Below are 26,466 nucleotides of genomic sequence, written 5' to 3' on the forward strand. Positions count from 1 at the left end.
GGGAAGGTGAGAGTACAATACACGATATAAGAAAACACTACACATTTGGAAAAACAGTAACTAGCCTTTACGCGGATCTTCAACAAAACAAGTACGTAACTATCAGTAGGGCCAAATAGTGAACGACAAAACGGGAAGATGGAAGGGCTGGGAACCTACCAAAGCCATGGACATGGCTTAGATAGCGGATTCTGAAATGAATCACCGTGATCCTTAGTTTTTAAAATATTATTTACAAGGTAATTCTACATATACATTCCAAGTTATGAGCTATAAGTTCGGTGATATACATAGGTTGTTCGTAGCAGTGTAAATTCAAATTACAAATCAACTGTACATCCAGTTACCAATGCAGTGGTACAATGCAATTTACAGGTTATCCAAAATCTAGCGTACCTAAAGTGATACAGAACTATCAGAGGCAAACCCCAAGGGAAATACTATTAAACTACAATATACATATTTTAGTGAAACAAAACGGGAATGCCTCGGAAACGAACAGGTAAGTCTAGCTGAAAAACTAAGGCATCATAAGTAACTAATTTGGTGAATCTAGGCGAGGTTAGGGCAGACTCCTGTATGAAAACCAAATCGGAACATTACGGAATTTTTAGCAGGAACGGAATTCAAGAGTGCTTACCCGAGGAGTGTGCCATCCCGAAAACCGGAGGGACGTCATCCAGATAGGCTGCTCGCAGACAGATAAACCGAGACCGACAGAATTCAGGATACAGAATACTTTCGAACACTGCCTCGCTCACTATATGTAGGAATTACTGGCCTTGGAGGCAACCAATCAGCATGCACGTGTTCCCTATCGCCACCTAGACTCACCAATCACAATCTTACTTTCGATTGCGAACTTTGCCTAACATTCTAGAATACGCACGATCGCGAAAGTCGTATTTTTCCAGAATAAACAGAACACACTTTCTAGAACACATACCAACAAAGTAACACACCCAGTACAAAAGTTATGTAACTTTCTAGATCTTTCCAGGAACTATAGACAGAATTCTACTATTTACAAATGCCTGTTACAACATTATACAGTACAGGTTAGGTCATTAAATTATCTTATGCTCTACAAATAACAGTACAGGTTAGGTCATGATAAATAAAACATTATATGGTACTTCGCCAATAAAGTCTCAAAAAAATTACATTCCACTCATCCTACATAGTTCACTTGTAACACTTTTGAAAGCTCGAATTGGGCAGTCAGCAACAATGTGGTGGATTGACTGAGATGATGCACCACAATCACAATCTGCAGACCTAGTCCAACCCCATTTGCACAACAGATAACCACATCTGCCTTGTCCAGTTCTTATCCCATTGATGATTCTCCACTGTCGTCTTGGAAGATCAAATCCTTGTACTCGTTTAGAAGGATTCTCAACCAGATGTTTGTTCACCACCAAAGACTGATCCCACTGGGCTTTCCATGAACTGTTAACATGAAAAGAGGTTCTTTCAAGATCCACTGCTGTACGCCAGGGTGGTTTCCTTGATTTGACTCGTGGATGTCAGTGTGCGTAATATCTTGATGGATGGGTAGTTGGGGGTTCTGCTGAATGTTCTTCCAAAGCTTTAGGAGAGCTTCTGATCGTCTTAGGGCTGGAGGTGCAATACTGCTGAGAACAGGAAGCCATAGTGTGTTCGTGCTCCGAATACAACCCGAGATTATGCGCATTGCCTGATTGAGTTGTACATTGATCTTCTTTGTGTGAACACTATTGATCCAAGAGGGGCAGCAGTATTCAGCAACAGAATATGAAATTCTGTTGAAGAGGTTTCTTGAGAAAAGTTTTTGCAACACCTCAATGTTGCCAGATGGGATGTCAAAACCCATGCCCATTTGAACGAAAGAGAAGTGTATGTTTCATGCCACAAAATTGAGAGGGAGGAGTGTTACCAAGTGGGATGGTGCTGCTCTTCACAGTATAGTAAAGTAAACCTGAATGGGCAAAAAGAGGGCAACTTGAAGCTGACTCAGCATGATAGGCATCGATTTTTCAATAATATTCTAGATGTAGAAAAAATTAAGGGAGCAATTAATGCTAATCTCATACATTGCACGTTAACTAACTAATGTCACCAGTGAACTTGTCCTAAACATGTAAATGCTTGATGTTTTTATAACAGACAACTAGGAGAAGGAAAACCAGCCAAAGGCTACAAAAGTACCAGTTGTGAGTTAATCCTTCTGTTGTGTTAAAGACAGAATCTGTGTACCAGCGACTGGCTTCAAATTAATCCCTACAGTGCCGGGCAACTTGGCCACATGGTTAGGAGCACTCAGCTGTGAGCTTGTATCCGGAAGATAGTGGGTTCCAGAACCACTGTCGACAACCTGAAGAAGGTTCTCTGGGTTTCCCCACTTTCACACTAAACAATTGCTGAGGCTATACCTTAATTAAGGCCATGGCTTCTTTCTTCCCATTCCTAGCCCTTTCTTATCCCACTGTTGCCATAAAACCTGAGTCGGTGCAACAACTTGTAAAAAAACACACAGCATTTTACAGCAGGGAATCTGCACTTTCACTTGGTGAAGGACAGTACCTTGCCTGTGGCTCAGGAAAGAAAGAAAAACAATGATCAAGAGAAAAATGAGAAAATGTCTGTAGTGGCAGAAAATATCCAAGGATGAATTAGATCTTAAGGGGAGATAGTGAAGGGCAATTTCTTTTTACAACTGTCTTTACATTGAAGCAACACAGACAGGTCTTATGGCAATGATGGGATAAGAAAGTCCTAGGAGTAGGGAGGAATCCACTATGGCCTTAATGACGTACATCCCCAGCATTTGCCTGGTGTGGAAAATTGGAAACCACAGAAAACCATCATCAGGGCTGCTGACAGTGTGGCTGCAACCCACTATCTCCTGGACGCAAACTCACAGCTGTGGGCCCATAACTTCATGGCCAACTCGCTCGGTAGGCCAGTTCTAGAGCGAGGAAATATTTTGTGTTTTCTTACTTTGCAATACTCCAGTATTTTGCTCTGCATAAAATGCTCCCTCTTATCATAAGTTGTAATGGGTTTTAAAATACTTTGAATTTTCGTGTGAATTTCGAGTTCAGTGCTGGAAATTTAAAAACAATTTTTTTTAAATTTCTGGAAGGAATACAACAATGTCAAAAAATTTCAGCATGATAAAATTAAATCTGTTACCTGTTATTATGTAAAATACATATTAATTTGTACCGGAATGCAACAACTAAGTATGGTATAAAAACTGGAAGAAATAAGCCATTTCACCTACATGCATTAAAGAAAGCTTCCGAAAGTTGTCCATACCCGTAAAGATGTTAGTATAAAATACAATTTCATGGGGCTATATCTAGCCTGGTGTAGACACTCCAAGGGTGCGTGTGAAGGAAACAGCTTGTAATTGTGGTGCAGGACTGTTGTAAATGTTGGGTTGCAGGGATTGTTTGGACAGTACAACAACACAGTCCTTGAGCCAGAGGAATGAACCATATCCAGCCGGCCAGGAATCGAACATACTGCCCTCTGAAGCAAAGACCACAAAGTCGAGAAACTGGAAAATGTAAGACAACAGAACAAAAGAACCACTTACTATGAACAAATTAGTGCTATGTCAACAGCGACAGTTTCAAACTAAATGTAAGCGAGCATATAGTTCTGAGGGTTTAAGAAAATGTATGCTCTTGAAGGCTGAATCCATTTATCAGCGTTGTGTAATAATGTTAATGATTCCCATCAGTAAGAGCAGTATTGTGATCATTTATTATTCCGAGGTACTGCAACAAACCATTAGAAATATAGGAAGGGAAATTACTGTATTCTTTACAACAGTCGGATTTCTAACGTAGACTTATGTTCCTCAATAATGGTACATGGAAAGGAAAAATTAAGACTTAACTGTTTGAGTTGAGCGCCTATATAGCCGAAGGTGAGTAATACACGATTATGTTCAAGGTCAGAATTACAGACAAGAAAGTAGGCTACGTGTTGCAAGGAAAGAATCTAAAATCAGGAACGCAGTTTTCATGAAGTAGGGCGTCAAAATAAGGCAAATGAGGCGTTCAGTATGTGACATCACATGACTAATCAGTTATAAGATAGTGCGGTATTGAGTCGTGCGATCAGTTGAAGGTTAGTTTTGAGGGTGAAGTGTGGTAAGTTGTATTGAATAGCGAATTTAATCATGGAACAAAAGGACTGACGTCATATGCGTACTGTACTAGATGGAGCTAAGTTGACTCATGCACTCAGTTGGAAGACAGATGTCATCATGAATACACCATGGTCAGTTATGTAAAATAAAATGTTTAATAAAGGGAAAGATGTGATTAGGATTTACTTCTAATACATGTCTAAAAAACCCGCAAGCCCTGCGGCCTCTACAATAGTGAGAGCCTACCGCCATCTTTTCTGAAATGAGCTGAGATATGCGTTTTCAGTGCACACTTCAAAGAAAAAGTACTACCGCATTCATTACAACAGAATGGCCTCTCCCCAGAATGGGTCAACATATGATCTCTCAGGGTACCCTTGCGAGAAAAAGAACGTTTGCATTCATTACAGCAGTATAGCTTAACTCCAGAGTGATCGATCATGTGATTTTTTAGCGTCTGTTTATGTGCAAAAGCAAAATTGCATACTGTACATTTATATGGTCTTAACGCTGAATGCGTTACCATGTGGGACCTTAGAGAACTCTTGTCAATAAAAGTAGCATTGCATTCATTACATTGAAGCCTTTCTGCTGAGTGACGTAACATATGAAATTTTAGACTACTCCGATGAGGGAAGGACATATTGCATTCCTTACAGGAATATGGTTTTTCTCCGCAGTGAACATGTTGGTGATCACGAAGATTATATTTACTAGTAAAAGCCTTCTCACAAACTGTACATTTGTACCGTCGAGGCGGCAATCCTGAGTGACACAACTTGTGAATTTTTAAATCCCTTGGAAAGGAGAATGTACGGTCGCATTCGTTACAGGAATAAGGTCTAACCACAGAGTGAGTCCGTTTGTGGCTATAAAGCGAGCTTGCTCGGGTAAAACTCGCCGAACAGACTTTACATTTATAGGGTCTTACTCCAGAGTGAGATGACAAATGAATTTTAAGTTTATTCTCCGAGGCAAAAGAGGAATTGCAATGAATGCAATGGAAGGGATTAGGACGGGAATGAAGGCGCATATGTAACTTAAGGGTTACCTTCGACCTATAAGTCCCCGTGCATAATGTACACTGGTACGGCTTTTCCTTAGTGTGTGTTAAAATGTGTTCTTTAAGATAATACTTTTGATGATATTTCCTACCGCATTCATTGCAGCAGTAACATCCTGACCGTGTGTCAGTAAGCAAATTGCGCTTCAAACATTCTTTTCCAGTGACTTCCTGACTGCAACCACCAGTAGAACGCAAAGGGCTTCTTGTCCTTACATCAACGTTCCCCTCACTGCAAAATATTAAAAAATATCACAACTTCTCAGAAAATGAAAACATTTACTACAAATTCAAATGAGATTGATACAAATAGATACTGATACATTCCTTCATACCACCTGGCAGTATTGCAACATGCGCAACTCTCCATCAACCCTACACTTACCCTCCTTCAGGCCTAACGAAGTAGGCCTACAATAAAAAAATACGCAAATGCAAATATTTCAATGTTACAAAGAAGTAACACACACAATACACACTCAAAAAATACCAAAAAAATTACCGTAGAGTGGTCAAAACTTCCTAATGAGTGGTCAGGAACTGGACCTGTGCGTATTATACAAATAACACTCAGTATAGAAAGGCAATAACACAAGACTGATGTAGTTTAAAACTCAACAGGGTTTATAAAATTACACTTTGGTTAAAACAAAGAATAAATCATAGTATAAAATAGAGTCGAAACGTAGGGGAAGAGAATAAAATTAACATGCATATTCATGGACCTTTTAACATTGCTTGACAAGATTGGGAGATCGTTTTAATGTCACCAGCTTCACATTCAATTGTATCACATTTTCTTCACAATAATATAATAATTTAGAGCTTGGGGAACAATCATCTAATTACGATATAATGAGATAAGGTCATCCACAACCTTATCAGAAAGAGGATTCTTCTTCTTCGATAACAACAATCCCAGGGGAATTAGCATCGATAATGAAGGATAATACATGGACAAACAAGTATTTTCACCAAAAGATGAACTGTGAAATACAAAGAGGTTATAGGGAAGTGACCAAAGCTAAAGGTTTCATAGCTACACAAAAAGTAAACATACTCCCAGAGTTTAAATAAGAAAAATAGAATGAGATCCCAAACTACAAACAGAAATGGGAGAATCAGCCTACGATGGGGAATAAACAAGTAATATGCCCAGCCAGACACGAAAAAAGAAAATAACTCCCTTAAGGGAATAATAGAAGTAAGGATAGTGCAAACCTGTCAATCATATGATCCATTCATACATATATACACATAGACCAAATGTCCACGGTATCATAATAGCAAAACAGAGACACACTGTGATGGAATCCCAGGAGCACAAGCATGTAAGCTCACAGAATATGTGCTCGATCTGAAGGACTAGATCCTAGTTTCAGGGTGGCCGTAGATATAAGAACCGCTCTCCCTATCGTATAAAATCACAGAACAATCACGCTATTGGACATATTCATATCGCCTCTAGTGGCGAAAATGAATTGACCCAAGACACCGTTATATGCACACGTAACATAATGAGCCCAAGATGAGGCATCAAGGAAGGAGAAATAGGTACAGATCTCAAACACACAACCAAGGCAGACATACGACATGCACCCATACACATAAAATGGTTCTGTGTTGCTTCTTGTCCTCACATGACAGTATAAATACATTCAGGAATAATAACAATAATGCAAAGAAAAACAGAGAATATCACATCGCAAGGATAAAATGAGAAATAACACAAACGAAATGACAAAGACATATAACCAAGTAGCTGTGGCAACCAAAAAAGGTAAAATAACAAATACTTGGGATCAGATTCTGTACACATTAAGTGATCCTGAACATGAAGTCAGGACAGAGAATTAAGTAAGGCAAGGTCTGCATCTCTTTCGGAAACCATTTGTACCATATGATACACATTTTGTAAGACCATCTCGCCATCCTTATGTTAAAAAGCTCATCTCCTTTTGAAAGAGATAATAAAACCAAAAGGGTAGGAAAGAAAGAAATGGCTTGGAATATCGAAGTGGCATTGTGGCACCATCTGTTAAGTTAGTGAAGTAGTAATTGTCAAATCGAAGAACGTTAGAATATTGGAATAACAAACATATGTTATAGCCTCTAGGAAATAGAATAACAGAGCGATGAAGCAGAAGAGCATTTGGTGCAGCGCTATTTTCATGTACAATTTACTGAACGTGTTATGCTTCATTTAACCACTCACATTATTGAATTTTGAAACTTTACTACAAGTAACATGAATCACAATAAACTTGAATTTGCCACGAGACAAAACGTCACACTGGTAAGATGCAAATACTGATTCAAATTTATTATGCTCTGAATCTTCTATATTTTGTGAAATCTGCTGATTAAATATCATATAGATGAAAATGAAACACTTTGTCTCAAATGTAAATTAGCGATCACTGCATGATTCAAAATTAATCACCAAGAGGTAATTATGTCACAAAGGTACCACAAGCTGCAATGCAAAACTCTCTAATACAGGAATGAAACACTTGCTCATTACAACAACTTATTCAAATATACGCATATGTTACACTAAGCAACTATCAGCTAAATTTCATATCCTTCTTGGTATATTTCTTGTTTCAAATTTTATCTCAGTAATTGAAGCAACTCCTGCCTGTACACAAGATGGTTCAATTTAGTTTCTCAACACATACACAACAGAAAAACAAATTATTATTTAAAAGTGTCATTATAATCTAAAGAATGTAACAGTATCAGTATCATTATATCAAGAAAGAAACCTCTCACTGTTTCTTATTGGTATGTGAACACTTCTCCTTTTTCATCCGCTGCATAACATTAGTGTTAGAGCCACCCACACATCCAGAATCCTGGTGACACATTAAAGGATAGAAAGCCAAAATGTACCTATATACAGTATCGTCCAGGCTGAGTGCCTCAGATGGTTGAAGTTTCGGCCTTCTGTTACCAACTAGGCAGGTTCAATCCTAGGTCAGTCCGGTGGCATTTGAAGGAGATAAAATATGACAGACTGGTTTTGGTAGATTTACTGGCACATGATAGAACCCCTGCTGGACGAAATTCCGACACCCCAGCGTCCCAAAAACTATAAAAGTAGTTAGTGTGCTGTAATGCCAATAACATTATTCATTACCAGAAAATCTTGTTAGGTTTAGACCACACATCTCTGGATATACTTCAAATTACCCAGATTTTGAAATTTTCTGATTAACAGAAATATTTAAAAAATGAACATTCCTGTAGTAAAATAGAAGACTGTTAGTCTCTGATATTCTTGACAAGGCATATATTAATGACAATGGCATTGTCAAAAGCAACAGCTTTAAAACAGATTAAATTCGCTGTGCGGTTTGGGTCATGCAGATGTGAGCAGGCATTTGGGACATAGTGGGTTCGAGTCCCATAGTCGGAAGCCCAAAGATGCTTTTCCATGGTTTCCCATTGTCATAACAGGCAAATGCTGGGACTCTACCTTAATTAAGACTAGAGCTTCTACCTTCCCAAACTTAGCCTATCCCATCCTTCTGTTGCCAAAACTTTTCACGAGTTAGTCCGACATTAAACAAGTAACAAAAGAGAAGCAATAAAATTATCCCAACATATATCTAGCGAAAAACTTAGTATCAATAAGCAAAATATACCTCCACCTGTATTAACAGCATTCTCTAATAAGAGTAAAGTGGAGTTCTATGTTATAGAACGAAACAACCAAAGGATAAAGCTTGATATCATTGGCATAATTATTAGTACAAATAGCTAAGGAAAATGACAATCTTTGCAAATATCGACCTATACCTTTTACCGTTACTAGCCAAAAAAATTTCTAGTGCAGAAGTATTTGTTCTCCCACAAACATTCTTTAGCGCAGTTTATAAATCCATAAACATTGCTTAGAATAAATCCCCTGCATGAGCATAAACTGCAAATGGAAACAATGTAAAGAGCAACTCTGCATTTCTCTTTTCCCCTGTTATGACAAAAAATGTCTTATTAGTTCATTATTTATCTTTTCTCCACAAAATTTATGTTTTGCAGATTTAATAAGCCACACAAAGATCACAAACACACACTATACCAAACCCATGGTTTAAACTAATTTTCAAAGATATTAAACATGGCCACGATTCTTTTGGAGCACAGTATGTTTATTTGCTGCTCCGTTGTTGAAAGCATAGGCATGCTGCATTTCTGCACCACAAAAGAACTTCTTAATCACAGAATTATTGGGTAACCCCCGGGCAGAGAACGATGGATAATCACTGAATGAATGAATATTACGAAGCTGCCAAAGGTAAGAACTGAAAAACTAAGACCAATCAGACCATGGATGATGAGAGTCTGCATATGGTCTTCGCACACCTTGATGTCACGGCATCACCAAAAATGTAACTATTTTTAGTTATTTTTTCATGTGGAACATATTTATGTACATCTTCATTACAGATGATTATGGCTTTAAGAATTCAGTCTGGAAGGGGATGTGAATTTACAAATCGCTGCCACTATCCTTTATTTGAAACTAGTTCTGCAGCCTAGCTTAGTTCTATACCTTTCACCTTCAAATAGTTAGAAACCTGAGTCTGACCACTGCTGTCTTTCTCTTCCTCTACTCCTCTTATCCTCCATAACAGACTCCACTATTCTCCTATGTAACCCACCCTACTGCATTCACCTCAAATAACCCGCCAATGAAGCCGGTATATCCGTACAGCATTATCGATCTAATTTGTGCCTCACTTAACCTTTATTTCCTAATTCTGAGAACCCTCCTACCACTGTTGCCACCTGTTTGTGCCAGGAATCATTCTTCCTACTTAAGTGTCTGTTACTTCTGCATGATAAATAAGATATCCTGAGTCCAATCACCTCTCCCTTCAATAAAGCATTAAAGCAATCGCTATTTGCTAACATGGCGGGACCACGTGGTTGGTCTGCCACTGCTAAGCAGAGTCTTGGAGGGGCATGCCAATCCAACTGATGAGCTCAAATGGCACGTCTGGGTGATTGTAAGATCTGCAACCGTGAAACCCATTTGTAGTGATGTAATAATAGTTTTGTTAAGGAGCTAACTTCCTTCTTACAGAATACAGTTGGTCAGAAGTGCATGCCCAGTGCATTGACTTTACTGCACCTTGAATCAATCTCGCTTACGATACTACCATTCTGGTAAAACACACATCCTAAACTCTTGAAATTATCCAACTGTTCCAGCTTTGAACCCCCAATGTGATATTCAGTTCTCTTGAATTTCTTACCTACTGACATCAATGTAGTCTTGGAAAGGCCAATTTTCATTCCATAGTCACTGCACCTACATTTTGGTACCAAGCTATAAGAGTGCAGGCTTTTGGAACAATTTGTCATTAAGACCAAGTCCTCAGCAGATGCCAGACTGCTTATAAAATTTCCTCCTGACTGAATCCCCCCTTCCACTTATTACGTTTCAGCATATGATCCATGTAAACTATGAACAAAGGTGAAAGATTACAGTCTTGTCTAAATCCTGTAAGTACCTTGCAGTCTGCAGACAGATTTCACTTTGTCTATTCCAGGCCTTGAGATACTTCGCTCACTACCAATTAGATACCGGTCTGTGCAATCAAAAAATACCCAGAATATATGCTCATTTCTAACAGATTTCCTGACATCAATGTTGGTTGTGATATACTGAAATCTATTATGGATTTAGTGCCCGTATCCTCCCATGTGAATAGTCCTATGCTTAAAGAATTTTCATGTGGAAAGACAAAAATGGATTTTCTGTAATAAATATGCCCTTTACCATCGTATATTATTAGCAAGGAATCCATAAATATTGGCAGGTCTGCCGTCCTCCGACTCTAGTTCACAGTTCAATGAGATCGCTGTTAATCCTTCATGTATTTTGTGACAAAAGAATGTGTACTTTATGTCATGGCTTAAGTTAGATTTCTGACTACTGCAGGCATGAAAACCGGATGTGCTTATGTTACTACAGCAATCTATAAACCTACAAAGTAACCCGGACTAGCATGCTCCTCTACTTGAGTTTCGTTAGTATTGCAGCTCCAACATATCTTATCAAGTGGCGGAAACTTCTCAGTGTTAAATTAAGGAAGGAAGTACGGGATACCTTAGCGCTATTCCCGTATAAATCTCTTTCCTTAGAGAGTGCATCTCAGAGTATATAAAGGGCAAAATCTTTGGAGAATGTACTAGTGAGCTTCAACAGGTTTACTTAGACAAGTACAGCAAAGCAACATGAAATGTGCTGCCTATGAAGAATAATGAATTCAAAACTAAAAGGCCATATGATCAAGCTATCTAGTATGCAGGACAAATTAATAGATGGGAAATTTAAGCCATATAATGCCATAATTGTATAATTTGTGAAACTAGTCAGATGTTAGACTAGTGACATATTCACTTCTCATCTAATAGTGATTTAGTCCGCTTGCTGTGAAGAGCCCATTCCTTCAACAATCTTTATGTGCAAACATGACCTCAAAACATCCACATGTGCAAGTGTTCCATGACATTTATGAGACCTTATAATCTCGAAAGTAATATAAACTCTAAATATATTGCTTCAACACTATTACCATGTTAGGTCAGCGATACATATTCTCGTTTCACAGAACAGTATATCATCGCCATAAGACCTATCTGTGTCGGTGTGACATACAGCAAATAGGAAAAAAAGCAGAACAGTATCAGTCTCATACAGCAGATGTGCATCAAGAAGAAGGACTATGTAACATTTCAAAACCTGTGAGTAAAGTTGTCTACAAGTGAAACACTGAATGTGTGCTGAGTAATCTGAAGTATGAGCAAAGCAAAGAGAGCTGTACTCCAAACACAGGTGTTGAACCAGAAGCTTCATTAACATCATTCTTGCAAAAACAATATACTCAAGCACATAATATGATTTCTTTTGAAAACATAACAATGCAACTCTACAAGAGCTTTCCAATTCTACATTATTCCCTACGCCGTCTACACGTTCTGTCACTATGCATACATCTCAAGATGAAGTGAAGCAGGATGACGAGGAAGATCTCAACATATCTTAACCATCAGAGCTTTTTAATTGTAAGTCATTGCCTAAACCTACAACACCTTCTACCACTGTACACACATCTCAAGAAGTAGAAAAACAATATTTCAGTATCTCTTTAACATCAAAGCAATTTCAGATATTTCATACAGAGGCCATTGCAGAAACACCTACATCAAGACATGATTTACCATATCTTATACACCAAATGTCCACATTTTTTTAAAGCCTCCGTAGTCCTACATAGATGTACAATATTAGTTTGATGCCAACCTGCTCACTTACTCCTTGGCGCTACAGCCCCTGTAGGGCCTTGGCCTCCTGGACAATCTCCACCCACTCTTCTCTGTTGACTGCTCTGCTTCTCCATCGTCCGGTTTCCTTTGTCCTTTGGTTCCGTAACGAGAGTTTTTTTTTTTTTTTTTCGGGGTAGGGTTGTTGACCTCACGCCCAACCCCCAACCTGGAGGACCAGGGTACTGCTCTTAGTCTGGCTCATCACCTTAGACCTGTCCAGCTTGGGTGGCCCTACCAGGAGCTATAGCTCCCGCTGGCATAGTTCAAAGGGTCATTTGAACACGCAAGCCTCGAAAAACACCTGGCAATGCCATATTGCCTTCGTCAAAGTGGCAGTACCTGCGGGAGGCATTGAAAGCCTGCTACTGCTAAAAACCTTGCAAGATAAATGTCTCAGAAAGTATAAAGCAGAGATTCTGGGAGTAGAGATATAATTATGTCACGGGGGTGTTATTGAGAATTAGATCCTGAAACTCCTCAGTATAGACCTAACAGCATAGAACCTCCTCCTCCTCCTCCTCCTCCACACAGAACTACTAGTCAAGTGCATGACCTCATTTTCCAGCACCTCATAATTTATGTAGCGTATAATCTCTTCCTACTGCTCCTCATAGATCTAGTAAAGATTACAACTTTCTTGTAACAGGTTAGGAGAGTAAGCTAAAAAATGTCAGACTAAAGACAAAAGCCAAACTCGTTTTAGGTTACTTGATGCACGGCTCATAAGAAATGCTATTTGCATGCAGTTGATGACCATCTCACCAATCTTTTACATTCTGCTTTACAGCACACTGCCACAAATAGGTCTCATGGCACCGCCAGGAGGCGACCATGTCGTAATTAAGGTCTAAAAGTGCAAAACCACAGAAAGCCATCTTCAGAACTGCTTGACGTGGTGTTTGAGCACGCTACCTAACAAATGCGAGCTGTTAGCCACGTGACTCAAACCACACAGCCACTTGCTCGGTACAGGTTTGAAGTGTGTTCTGAACATGAAGGTAATGTAAAAACTATTAAGTGTTTCTAGAGTTCAAACATCTAAGCTTCAAACAGACTGAGCCACTAACTAAAGCTACCCAGAGGAATCAGATATCCACAGCCCAGCTCAGATGCAGACAGTTTTCAATTCTAAACACAAGTGATCTACACCCCGCGCTCATGTAAGATACTACTCGTAGATGGATTATCAGTTCAAATCTACAAGCTTCAAAAGTTAAAACCAGAAATTGAGTGTTCCGAACACTAAAAATCAGAGTGACAAGCATATGCTGAAAAACTAGTGCAACTGTCCCCTCAGTTAGAAGTACAGTGCACTCACAGCCGTCCTATACACTCCTACGCTATGAATGCCTGAGTGAGCTCTCTGGAGACAGTCTCGGAAGAGCAATGTATCTACATTAGCCTCTAGCTATCTCACTAGAATTACACCCACTGAAGACCAAACAAGAGTCCCCTTCCAGTAACAGAATTACCTGAACCATACAAGAATCAAACTATTGAACACAAGCTGAGCATTTTAGTATTGCTACCCACAATTGAACCACTGACTGGAAAAGGGGAATAACTACTTTTTCAGTAAAATAAACTGAAATAGCCATTTCGTTTCTTAAATGTAGGTGCATCTACTGAGCAGAAAAAGAAAATATATATGTACTTCCACACCGGTTAAAATCACAAGTTTGTTAGGCGGTGAGTGGATTAAGGGAACAACTCGATAAGTAGTTCCCTTTTTCCAGTCATCGATGTGCTAGTGGCCGGCTTGGTAGCCATTTTTGTTTATAACAGTATGCAGTGTTCTTCAGCTTGTGGGTGTTAATGTCGATGAGTGAGGTGCTGTAATTTATAAATGACCTGTCAACATGTTTCATGTCACAACTTATAGAATTTATGAGAGGGATGATATCCATATGAGCTATTGGTAATGCTGATAGATGATAATTTTGAAGAGTGCACATGTAGAAAATGACTTATCGCTTATCTTTTTCCTGACGTATCCATAAAAAGCAGTTCCAGAATGATAAATGATCATTATCCTTGATATACTTGAGACTGATGTGATTAATATCATCAATATTATTGATATTATGGAAATGTGAGGACATAAATATTTAAAATTAGGATATTTAATTCAAGCCAACCAATTGATGCTCAGTAATTTTTCCAGATAGATCTGTAAATTTTACAAGAATTAATATAGGAATAGTATCTCATTCATTCATAAAAAAATGAATCAAAGATGTGATTTTAATTTATAGGAACAGAATTCACAAAATAATTTCAGACTTATCGTCTACATTTCAATGCACATAATTGTAAATTTTTTTTTGGACAATCTTTGATGAATCAATTCAACATAATTAACTAATTTTAACTGATGATAGGTATTTTCTTTCCAAAGATACTTCATTGTCTTTTCTTTACTAGATTTTCTATTATAATAAATGAGAATAACCAAAAGTTATCAGCATATTATACTATACTAGTACAAGCAGATATTAATATAGTTTACCTTAGGTTAAGTATTGCGAATTATACTACTTGAGAATGATTGATAGCACAGTGAAGACGTCCATCGACACTATTGAAAAAAAATCAGCTGCCGAATACAACTGTCTAATAATCTCTGTGAATCCACGACCTCAGAATGAAATTGGAAATTAATTGGTAATGAGCTAGACTGGATTTCTTCGCGACCCGTCCTAGACGCAGGAACGGCACAATATATAATGAAAAAATTAAGGTTGTGATCTTCTTGTCAAAATATGATGTCTTTAAGTTGACTTAGGAACTCAGGCAAAGAAGTAAATCTGGAAACCAGAATTAGGAATGAATAAATATACAGAAAAGAAATTAAAAAGAATAAAAGTTATTTGGGACTCACCTCTAATGTCAGATATAAAACAAGCACTGACTTGCTGGAGGAAGCAGGCATTGTGAACAAAGAAGTAGATAGGGAGAGGAGGCAAGGGGGGTTAACAAGAGAGTGAAAGGGGTGAGAGAGAGAGAGGGGAGTAGGAGGGAAGGGTGTCTAAGGTGGGGCTGAAGGAAGAAGAAAGACTGCTGCTGAGAGGGGAATTTAAAGAGATACAAGGGAAAGTTATTTTTATCTGAAGTATGATTACTAAAGATAGGAATTAAAAGGTTTGAAATCTCTAAAATATCATTTAGATTGAAGTTAGGATTTAAAAACTGTTGTAGATGGATAAAACAGCTTACTGTAATTTTGAGCAGGGGGCATTTTTGTATGTGTTGTTGTGTTTGATTCATCAGTCCACAGACTGGTTTGATGCAGCTCTACATGCCACCCTATCCTGTGCTAACCCCTTCAGTTCTACGTAATTATTGCATCCTACATCTGCTCTAATCTGCCTGTCATATTCATACCTTGGTCTACCCCTACCATTCTTACCACCTACACTTCCTTCAAAAACCAACTGAACAAGTCCTGGGTGTCTTAAGATGTATCCTATCATTCTATCTCTTCTTCTCGTCAAATTTAGCCAAATCAATCTCCTCTCACCAATTCGATTCAGTATCTCTTCATTCGTGATTCGATCTATCCATCTCACCTTCAGCATTTTTGTAACACCACATTTCAAAAGCTTCTATTCTCTTTCTTTCTGAGCTAGTTATCATCCATGTTTCACTTCCACAAAATGCCACGCTCCACACGAAAGTCTTCAAAAACCTCTTTCTAATTCCTATATCAATGTTTGAAGTGAGCAAATTTCTTTTCTTAAGAAAGCTCTTCCTTGCTTGTGCTAGTCTGCATTTTATGTCCTCCTTACTTCTGCCATCGTTAGTTATTTTACTACCCAAGTAACAATATTCATCTACTTCCTTTAAGGCTTCATTTCCTAATCTAATATTTCTTACATCACCTGCCTTCGTTCGACTGCACTCCATTACTTTTGTTTTGGACTTATTTATTTTCATCTTGTACTCTTTACCCAAGACTTCATGCATACCATTCAGCAACTTCGAGTTCTTCTGCAGTCTCAGATAAAATAACAATATCATCGGCAAATCTCAAGGTTTTGATTTCCTCTCCTTGGACTGTGATTCCCTTTCCAAATTTCTCTTTGATTTCCTTTACTGCCTGTTCTATGTAAACATTGAAAAGGACAGGGGACAAACTGCAGCCTTGCCTCACTCCTTTCTGGATTGCTGCTTCTTTTTCAAAGCCCTCGATTCTTATCACTGCAGACTGATTTTTATACAGATTGTAGATAATTCTCCGTTCTCGGTATCTGATCCCTATCATCTTCAGAATCATAAATAGCTTGGTCCGATCAACATTATCGAATGCCTTTCCTAGATCTACGAATGCCATGTACGTGGGCTTGTCCTTCTTGATTCGATCCTCTAAGATCAGACGTAAAGTCAGGATTGCTTCACGTCTTCCTACATTTCTTCTGAAGCCAAATTGATCTTCTCCCAATTCAGCTACAACTTGTTTTTCCATTCTTCTGTAAATAATACGTGTTAAAATTTTGCAGGCATGAGATACTAAACTAATGGTGCGGTAGTTTTCACACCTGTCAGCACCGGCTTTCTTGGGAATAGGTATAACAACATTCTTCCGAAAATCGGATGGGACCTCTCCCGTCCCATACATCTTGCACACTAAATGAAATAAACTTGCCATGCTGGTTTCTCCTAAGGCAGTCAGTAATTCAGAGGGAATGTCATCAATTCCAGGTGCCTTGTTCCTATTGAGGTCACTCACAGCTCTGTCAAACTCTGACCTCAAAATTGGCTCTCCCATTTCATCAGCATCAACAGCCCCTTCATGTTCCAGAACCAAATTATCTACATCTTTACCTTGATACAACTGTTGGATATGCTCCTGCCATCTTTCTGCTTTGTCTTCTTTCCCTAAAAGTGGCTCTCCATCTGAGCTCTTAATATTCATACACCTAAATTTCCTTTCTCCAAAGGTTTCCTTGATTTTCCTGTATGCAGCATGCTGCCTTTCCCAGGACCATACAGACTTCGACATCCTTGCACTTCTCAGTCAGCCATTCTTCCTTAGTTACCATGCACTTTCTATCCACTTCATTCTTTAATCGCTTGTATTTTTTTCTGCCCTCTTCATTTCTTGTATTTTTGTCATTCATCAATCAGGTCTAGTATCTCCTGAGTTATCCACCGATTCTTAGTTGATCTTTTCTTCCTTCCTAACATTTCTTCAGCAGCCCTACTGACTTCATTTTTCATGACTCTCCACTCTTCCTCTATAGTATTTCTTTCAGCCTTTTCATTTAGTCCTTGTGCAACATGTTCCTTGAAACAATCCCTCACACTCTTCTCTTTCAACTTGTCTAGATCCCATCTTTTTGCATTCTTTCCTTTCTTCAATTTCTTCAATTTCTTCAGTTTCAGATGGCATTTCATGACCAACAAGTTGTGGTCAGAGTCCACGTCTGCTCCTGGGAAAGTTTTGCAATCCAACACCTGGTTTCTGAATTTCTGCCTAATTATAATGAAGTCTATTTGGTACCTTCCAGTGTCTCCAGGTCTCGTCCACATATACAGCCGTCGTTTGTGGTGTTTGAACCACGTATTGGAAAGGAATAAATTATGATCAGTGCAGAATTCAACCAGCCAACTTCCTCTTTCGTTCCTTTGTCCCAATCCAAATTCTCCTACTGTACTACCTTCTCTTCCTAGGCCTACCACTGCATTCCAGTCTCCCATCACAATTAGATTCTCGTCACCTTTTATATATTGTATTAAATCTTCTATTTCCTCATATATTCTTTTGATTTCTTCATCATCCGCTGAACTAGTAGGCATATAGACCTGCACTATTGTGGTGGGCATTGATTTGGTGTCTATCTCGACGACAATATTTCTTTCACTATGCTGGTCGTAGTAGCTTACCCGCTGCCCTATTTTCTTATTCATTATTAAACCAACTCCTGCATTTCCCCCGTTTGATTTTGTGTTGATAATTCCGTAGTCACCTGACCAAAAATCTTGTTCTTCCTGCCAACACACTTCACTTATACAACTACATCTAACTTTAGCCTATCCATCTCCCTTTTCAGATTTTCTAACCTACAACAGCGATTCAAACTTCTAACATTCCACGCTCCGACTCGCAGAATGTCAGTATCCATCTTCCTGATGATCGCCCCCTCTCGTGTCGTCCCCACCTGGAGATCCGAATGGGGGACTAGTTGACCTCGGGAATATTTTACCCGCGAGGAAGCCATCATCAGTGCATCATTCATACAGAGAGAGCTACATGTCCTCGGGAGTTAGTTACGGTTGTAGCTTCCTGTTGCATTCAGCCGTATAGCAATATCAACACAGCTAAGCTATGTTGAGTATTATTACAAGGCCGTATCAGTCAATCATCTAGACTGCCGCCCTTGCAACTACCGAAAGGCTGCTACCCCCCTTTCGATGAACCATTCGTTAGTCCGGTCTCTCAACAGATACCCATCCGATATGGTTGCACCTGCGGCTCAGCTATCTGCATCATTGGGACACGCAAGCCTCCCCACCGTAGCAAGGTCACATTTTGTATAACTTTGAGAATTTTCATGTCCTGGTTGATATTAGGGAACTTATGGTTAGTATCACCCATGTGCCGTCCCATGGCCGAAAATCATTTATATTTCTGAGTGTTAACATGCTCTAAGTATCTTGTATGGAGCTCCTACCTGCTTGACCGACATAAGTTATGTTACAATTATTACAATTGAGTCTATAAACACCTGACTTGCTATGATTAATAATTCTATAATTCTGAATGAACTCTCAGAGGAATCAATAACTAGGGAATATGGACTTCAGCTTGTATAAGGTCTGAAGCCTCTTACAGTACTGGGATTTGCCGATGACACTTATTTGCACTATACCTGACTGAAACGGCAATGAAAAGATTCAGAGAGATAGGCTTGGACATCAATATGTCTAAATCAGCGTCTACCAACATATTTAAAGGTCAGCTTACTGATGAGCTAATGTCCGTCTTCGGTGCAGATATAAAAGCAATATCGTGAGATAAGTCCATCAGACATCTTGAAGTAAACTTTCCAAACAGAATTAACTTTGAAACACACAGAACAATGCCAGATATACGTCTCAAATTGGAGTCATCTTCTCCTCTCCTTCGGACAGACCAAAAGTTCAGTGTTTGAATCTCTTGCACTCAGAGCGCCGATCTATCGGCGTGAGAGGTTATGGCAAGAACACTCACGGCACCGATACATCGGCTCTGTTATATATAGGGATTATGGCAATTTGTGTGGCAGTTAAATGGTAACAGATGATTGTGGCAGTAACTTAAAGGGTTGAATTTGCATTTTACTCAACAGATATATCCACCACCACTACAAAATATTCTTATTTTCAACAAATAAAATCTCTTGACTGTGAATGTTTATGATGAGATTGTTCAAAGTTGTTATTGCATGGATCTGTTTTTGCTGGCTTATCAATACAACAATTTGCTCTTGCTATCAGTTTAGTTTAGAGTTTATTTCGTTCCTCTGGTATTTCGTGTGTTTGTTGTACTTCCCAAACTACAGTCGAACCTCCCTTCTGCAGACACCGTCAGTTCCAAGGAAAAATATCAGTTATGAGAGGTGTCCCCTAAAACTAGTTTGTAAAAATAATAGAACATTTCAACAGCAAAGAACATCCACCTTAAATAAAAGCATACATAACTTTTATTTTTATTATTCTAAGTCATTTCTGTGTTAGTATTTAATAGGGAATTATTATAAGTAATTTTACATCATTTCCAAACATTACAGCTTCGTGAAGTAATCGTGAAGCTTTATCTGTGTAAATTTAGCATGTTTTCTTAACTGCAATATTCTCGAAAATGGAATAAAGTTTGTAAAATGGTTCCATAGTGTTCTCGCCGTACTTGCAGTCCAGCATGACACATAAATTCTCACTGAATTCCCTTGTCACTTTATTAATCACATTTTCTTCTTGCCTCGAGATCTAAACATGATCATCCCTTGTTACTCATTTTTAACAGACAACTACGGTATTTCTGCCTCACTAATTAGTGCCTGTACTCTCTATTCCTTCTCAAGTTCACTACCTGAGCTCGACTTTATCAGTGACAATCCGAGTTATGAATAGAATGATGCAAGAAGGGAGGAAAATACCCAGCTAACTTGTAAGTCAACAGTCTCTGGCAGCATTTCTGGGCAATTAGAATTCTCGGAATAGGCCTGTCTAACTGCATTCCTATGTATTTTCTCACCCCTTGCACTCAAAGTAATACAACATTCAAAAGGGATTTCCTTACGCCTGAAGAATGGTTTTAAAAGAAAGAAAGAAAGGACGACGTGCGGTCCGGCGTAATAAATTGTCCTGCAACACGTAAAGTATCCGCTTAAGTCAAGTGAATGGGACAAATGGTGATGTCCGCTGTCCGGAGTTCGAGGCGTCTGCTTAAATGAGGCCAATTTAACACTTGTCGTATGTAAAATAAAGTCGGTTCCGAGGAAAATTGTCCATATAGGGAGGTGTCCGCTAAATAAGGGTGTCCGTTACGGCAGGTTCGACTGTATAATTATAAATCTTCTCATTACATATAAAGAAAGGAAAGTAACAGAAAATAAGTCTGTAATAAGATAAAAAAGAGATAACATCAAAACATGAGGCCTCCTTATAAACAGGCTTACTACCTATGGCAAACCAAGAATTATAGCAGCAAACCTTTCAAACTGTGAATGATAGGAACGAATATTACCTCGAGAAGAAGTAGGAATACTTCCAACTACAAACTGTAAGAGTCTTACAAGGCAACGTATTTAAAACAATTTTAATATCTTCCGTAAGAGACGAAAGCCACATCACAAAATAACATAGAAAGAAAGAAAGAAAGAAATGCTTTGGCGATCCTTATGGCATTAGCGCCTATCTGTCTAAATAGGGATAAATTACATATCAGGCATGGCATTCATGATGCCAAGCAGCCATGACAGACAGACATTGCATAAAATGCGGTATCTGAAGAATATGATAACAGGTTACGAGGTGTGGCTCAATAGGCAAACAGCTGATGCAGGTTCTTCTCATATGTAAGACAAAGGTGGTAGCCAAGGTAACTAGAATAAAAGGTAGGCTACTCCGGCGGTCGAAGCATCCATTGGCTGGAGCGCTATGACGTCACGGGATATGAAGGACAGGGAGTAAGGTACACAGTCGCAGTACAGCAAGCCTGTGAGTTCTCGTGCCTGTGAAACATCATCTCAATCTTTCATCAAATAATAGTCTGGTTTAGTCCAATTCGATAAGTAACAGCACTTCCAATAGATTTAAAAATGTGAAAACGCGTTAAATTTCGTCACATGCTGAGCAGGTAGAACATCAACTCTCAAATACACGACATATATACGATAAGAAATAAAATATTGCCATGCAACTCAAAATAATTAATTTATTTCCTGATGAAGTAAATGTTTATATCAAATGGCATAGGAAAATATACATCATATGGACATCTTTATGGAATTATGTTAAATTATTAAAATGTACATATCAGGAGACTTAATTACTTGATGAACCAGCCCAAAGCTTAGCCTTCTTATTCGCATATTTTCTCAGTGCTAGCTCCTTACTCTTTGCATTAAAATGCCATATCCTAATAAAAGTCCTGGTCCTTACGAAGAGACAAATTATTTTGTCATGAAATACTAGAAATTTTGACTAAATAATAGAAATAAGAGTTTTCATTATGTTTTTGAATCTGGATACAGTCTTACCGTGAAACACACCATATGAAATTTCTAACTGGGCTATATTATTTAACTACAAATGACTGGGATGTGTGAGGCCCCCTTTTGAAATATCCGATATCCAGTAACAGGTCTCTTTTCGCATGACATTTTTCTCTCTTTCTTCGTATTTACTATATATCGGATCACGAGTACTGTATTATCTCACGAGCTTCAAAATATATTCAGAAATATAAGTTATTAGCACACAATAATGTTAATGTTATTGGATTTAACGTCCCACTAACTATGTCTTTGAGCACCTTCACCACCGGACTGAGACAGGATCGAACCTGCTAAGTTGGGCTAAGAAGGCCAGCGCTCTACCATTTGAGTTGCTACTCAGTCCGGCTATTAGCACATAACAATAATTATAGAAAATATGATTTTTATTCAGTAATTTATATCTGACACCTTTTTACCGTACGAGCTGTAATAATGGAGATATTCAAGAGTTTATTACAAAGTGTTTCAATAACCAAGCATTGCTGACGAGGAAGCATTGTTATGCCATCACAGTAGCAAACTAACTGGCTATGATGGTGGTTGGCGTTATTGTCTTTATAATATACAAAATAATAATAATGTTATTTGTGTTACGTCTCACTAACAACATTTACGGTTTTCTGAGAGTTGAGGTGCTGAATTTTGTCCCACGGGAGTTCTTTTACGTGCCGACAATTTATAGCGCCACACACTTTTCCATAATATGTTGACTGCATTTTAATCAGTACTGACAACACGAACCCTGATCACGTAGTGAACCACTATAAAAGTATTATGTATCCGTGATCCAATATACGGTAAATACATAGAAAGAGAGAAAAATGTCGGGCAGTCACTTGCTTTCTTGGCTCACGCTGCGTAAACCATCAACGATAGACCCCAAGTGTAAGCGTACGAAATGTAGAGCATAGAAACCTCTAAAAAAAAGTCTGCAATGGCACATACCTATTTCCAACCGGCTGCCCTCTAGAAGCGATTTTATGCAACAGTCCATGGTAAAAAATACAACTCCTTAAAATTAAATAATTATTATGATATTATCCTCGAGTTCCTCATCAAAGTAAATTGTTTGACCTCCTCCAGTATTTTATAAGGATTAGAATAACCTTATCAGGACATTATTTCCATGAATGGTTCAGTAGTTATAACCATTTTAGACTCTAGTGGTAATACGTGTCAGCAGGAAGGGCGAGCGCTGTCTCATATCACATGACATCATGCAGAAGGCGGCCAGGGAGAGGAAAAGTGAGCGCGACGCGGGAAGAGACCCCCTGGGTGATAGCAACACTAAATGTCAGTCTATTAACTCCTATGCACCCGTAAGCGGACTGATACATGCACGAGCGGCTGGGCCAGCACTCCAGAAGCGGCCTGATACGCCGGGGTGCAAGGTCACATATTGGAGATGTTTGTGACGTCTGTTGGCTTTTTCCGGAAACATTTCTAATTGAAATCTGCTCTTGGTGTCTCAAAGAGTCATCAGAGTGCTCTGGTATGCTCCTTTGCCAAAGAGAATTGATTAAAATATCGATCGAGAAATCTGTATTCTGTTGTTGACAAGATGGCTGTGAAGGAAGTTGCTTGCTCGCGCGATATTCTCAGTAATAGTGAGTAGGAAGTTATAAGTGATCCTGTGCATGAATGAACACGAAATGTATCACGAAAGATCTTTTGGGTAGTAATATCGTACGAAATGGAATGCCGAATGAACTTTCTCCCGCCCCTCAAGATCTGATTATGCCTGCCGGACTTGAACCTACAATCTTGGTACGTGGATGTGAACACTTTACCACTGATCCTCAGACTGAATCTTAATAATACACTGAGTGAGACATACGGCTGTAAGTTCATATTTAGGAGATAAGTTCGAATCTCATCATTCGCTGCCTCTCGATTGGTTTCCCATTAGTTCCTTATTTCCAAAGCAGGAAAATGTTAGGCTCATATCATATTGGTTTACTATTATTTCCTTACTTCAAAATGAGGCAAATGTTAGGCTTGTGTCGTATAATTAAGGCCATACCACACACTAAAGAACTTCCGAGGTGAGATAAGTAAATGAAAAATTTCAATTTCGAAGGGATTTTTTGTGTGTTATATTCCTGTATTGTTCTGTTTTTTGTGTCATGAGCAATAGCATGGAATTTCTCAATAATATAAAACAGGTCCCGTGATTATACGTGCAGTTGATCACCCACTATACTGTTTTAACCGAAAGCTTGCAACACCGACGTTGCATACTAAAAATTTGCCGGATTCCTAGCAATGTCAGAGCGAAGGGCGGGTGGGTACATATGGGCTAACTGTATTCAGTTATCAACAGCCCAAATGCAGGGAACAAACCCTTGAATATTACAAATGAAATTGTTGACAACTGAATACTATAACAGCAGCTTGGAGAAGGATGATTTAAAAAAGGAGGAGGAGTTATATTCTTAAAATTGTTCCTATTATGAACTGAATTCCCACTTACAAAAAATCAAACTCCCTATTACTACAACACTGAAGGGTGTACCTTGACCTACAGAGCGATGGCTGCTCAGCCCAAAAATTCCACATTACAACCACCTGGTCAGTGTGGTGAAGCTTCACAGTCATCATTCTTTGTTTTCCAGACTGGGTCCGCCACCTCACCGACAGATTGTTAAATCGGTAGGCTGAATGGAACTTGAACTAGCTCTTGGATCAAAAATCCCTCATCAGACACGAAAATAAAAATACAGCCTCCAGGGCAGAGGCAGATGCGCTACCCGTAGACTGCCGTGCATCTTGCAGGCTGCTAGTCAATTTCACATTCTATTTCACTGTAGATCCACTAGACAGCAGCGTAAAGCTAATCTCTGTGAGCTGTAATCAATATATCATCATACAACATGGAGAGTTCTACCTTCAACAATCCAGATTTGAATTCATGATGGTGAGATTCTGAGCATGGCACTACCCCTGGGTCACCAAAGGGAGCTGGAGAATAGAAAAACAAGAACTTCTATACTGTGTAGGGTCAGTGTATGACAGAAACTGAACTTACTTGTTCTCTTCTTTGAGACACGGGACCAGTTGATTAACTATTTGTTCCTCTATTAGTTCATCCTTTACGTCTGCTGAAGGCTGTAAGTGAGAAACATACAAAGTAAATTAATAAAAGTAAAGAGGTAACAAGAATAAAACATACAGGGTGTTTAAAAAGTGTCCCATACTCATATAATAATTTTTGTGAGGTTATATGCAGCATCTTACCTGCAAATATTCCTCAAACCCTCTAATCTTGGTATTCCTGATTTGCTACACTCCTCCCACTTACATCTTTGCCCATTTCTCTTTACCTCCCTCTCTCTCCGTCTTGCTGTATCCTCACGCCACATAACATGTACTCTCTACAACCTTCTCGTCGCCCCTTCCTTTCCATATATAAACTTATCTCCCCACACATTTGCTGGGGAAAACTTACACTGCTGTCTTGGAAGGTCCTGCACTGTCAGGGGTTTATTTTTGGAGAGAGCTGATTCTCACTTCCATGAGCTTCATCATGTTTCCGTCAAGTTAATGTGAGAAATTGAGATGCAAATTCTCTTACATTTCTTTTCTAATGGAGTTCAGGAATCCTGAGTGTGGGAGTAAGTGTTAGTATTATGAAGCTAGTGTTCTTGTCTGGACTGGTCTTACTCATGATCTTTATGTGGCAGTGAACTTACTTTCTCAAACTATCAACTTTATGAACCATACAGATTGTAAACGTTATTGTTTTTTGGAAGAAATTTGCCTTTGGATAAGCCCGTGAGCTTAGGAAGGTAAGTTTGTAAGGCACCCTTGGTTTTGCACATACCCAGAAGTGTAAAAATAATGGCTAGTGGTTTAGGGAATGTATTGTTCTTCATAGCATATCAACATAACATGTAATAATTACTGTAAACATAGTTCATAAATATTTCAACTAGTTGCTTTCAATACAGTTTGTGCCAGATTACAAACACAAATAGTTGTCTCTTAGCTGGCACATGAGGCCTTTTTTGCTAGTAATGAAATATTTTTGTGTGTTTATTTTTCACTAAGTTGTAAGGATCTACTTGGAAATCACCAAGTTCTAATGGATTATTATTCTCTTGTAAAGTTCGTTCATCTTAACCTCTATTAATGTTATACATTATGAGGGCTAT

General features: G+C 38.7%; 1 protein-coding gene across 1 annotated transcript in view; it reads right to left on the reverse strand.

Annotated features, from left to right (window-relative positions):
• Positions 1-3,346: 3,346 nt before the first annotated feature.
• The window catches only part of LOC137498928 (uncharacterized), a 44,534-nt gene continuing 21,414 nt past the window's right edge, over positions 3,347-26,466 (reverse strand). The window contains exons 2-4 of the mRNA XM_068226775.1: positions 25,341-25,420; positions 5,303-5,442; positions 3,347-3,519 (exon numbers count right to left, since the gene is read on the reverse strand). Of these exons, the coding sequence (XP_068082876.1) occupies positions 3,347-3,519; positions 5,303-5,442; positions 25,341-25,420 (393 nt within the window). The remainder of the gene's footprint in view (positions 3,520-5,302; positions 5,443-25,340; positions 25,421-26,466) is intronic.

Source organism: Anabrus simplex, chromosome 3 (genome assembly GCF_040414725.1).
Source record: "Anabrus simplex isolate iqAnaSimp1 chromosome 3, ASM4041472v1, whole genome shotgun sequence".
NCBI lineage: Eukaryota > Metazoa > Arthropoda > Insecta > Orthoptera > Tettigoniidae > Anabrus > Anabrus simplex.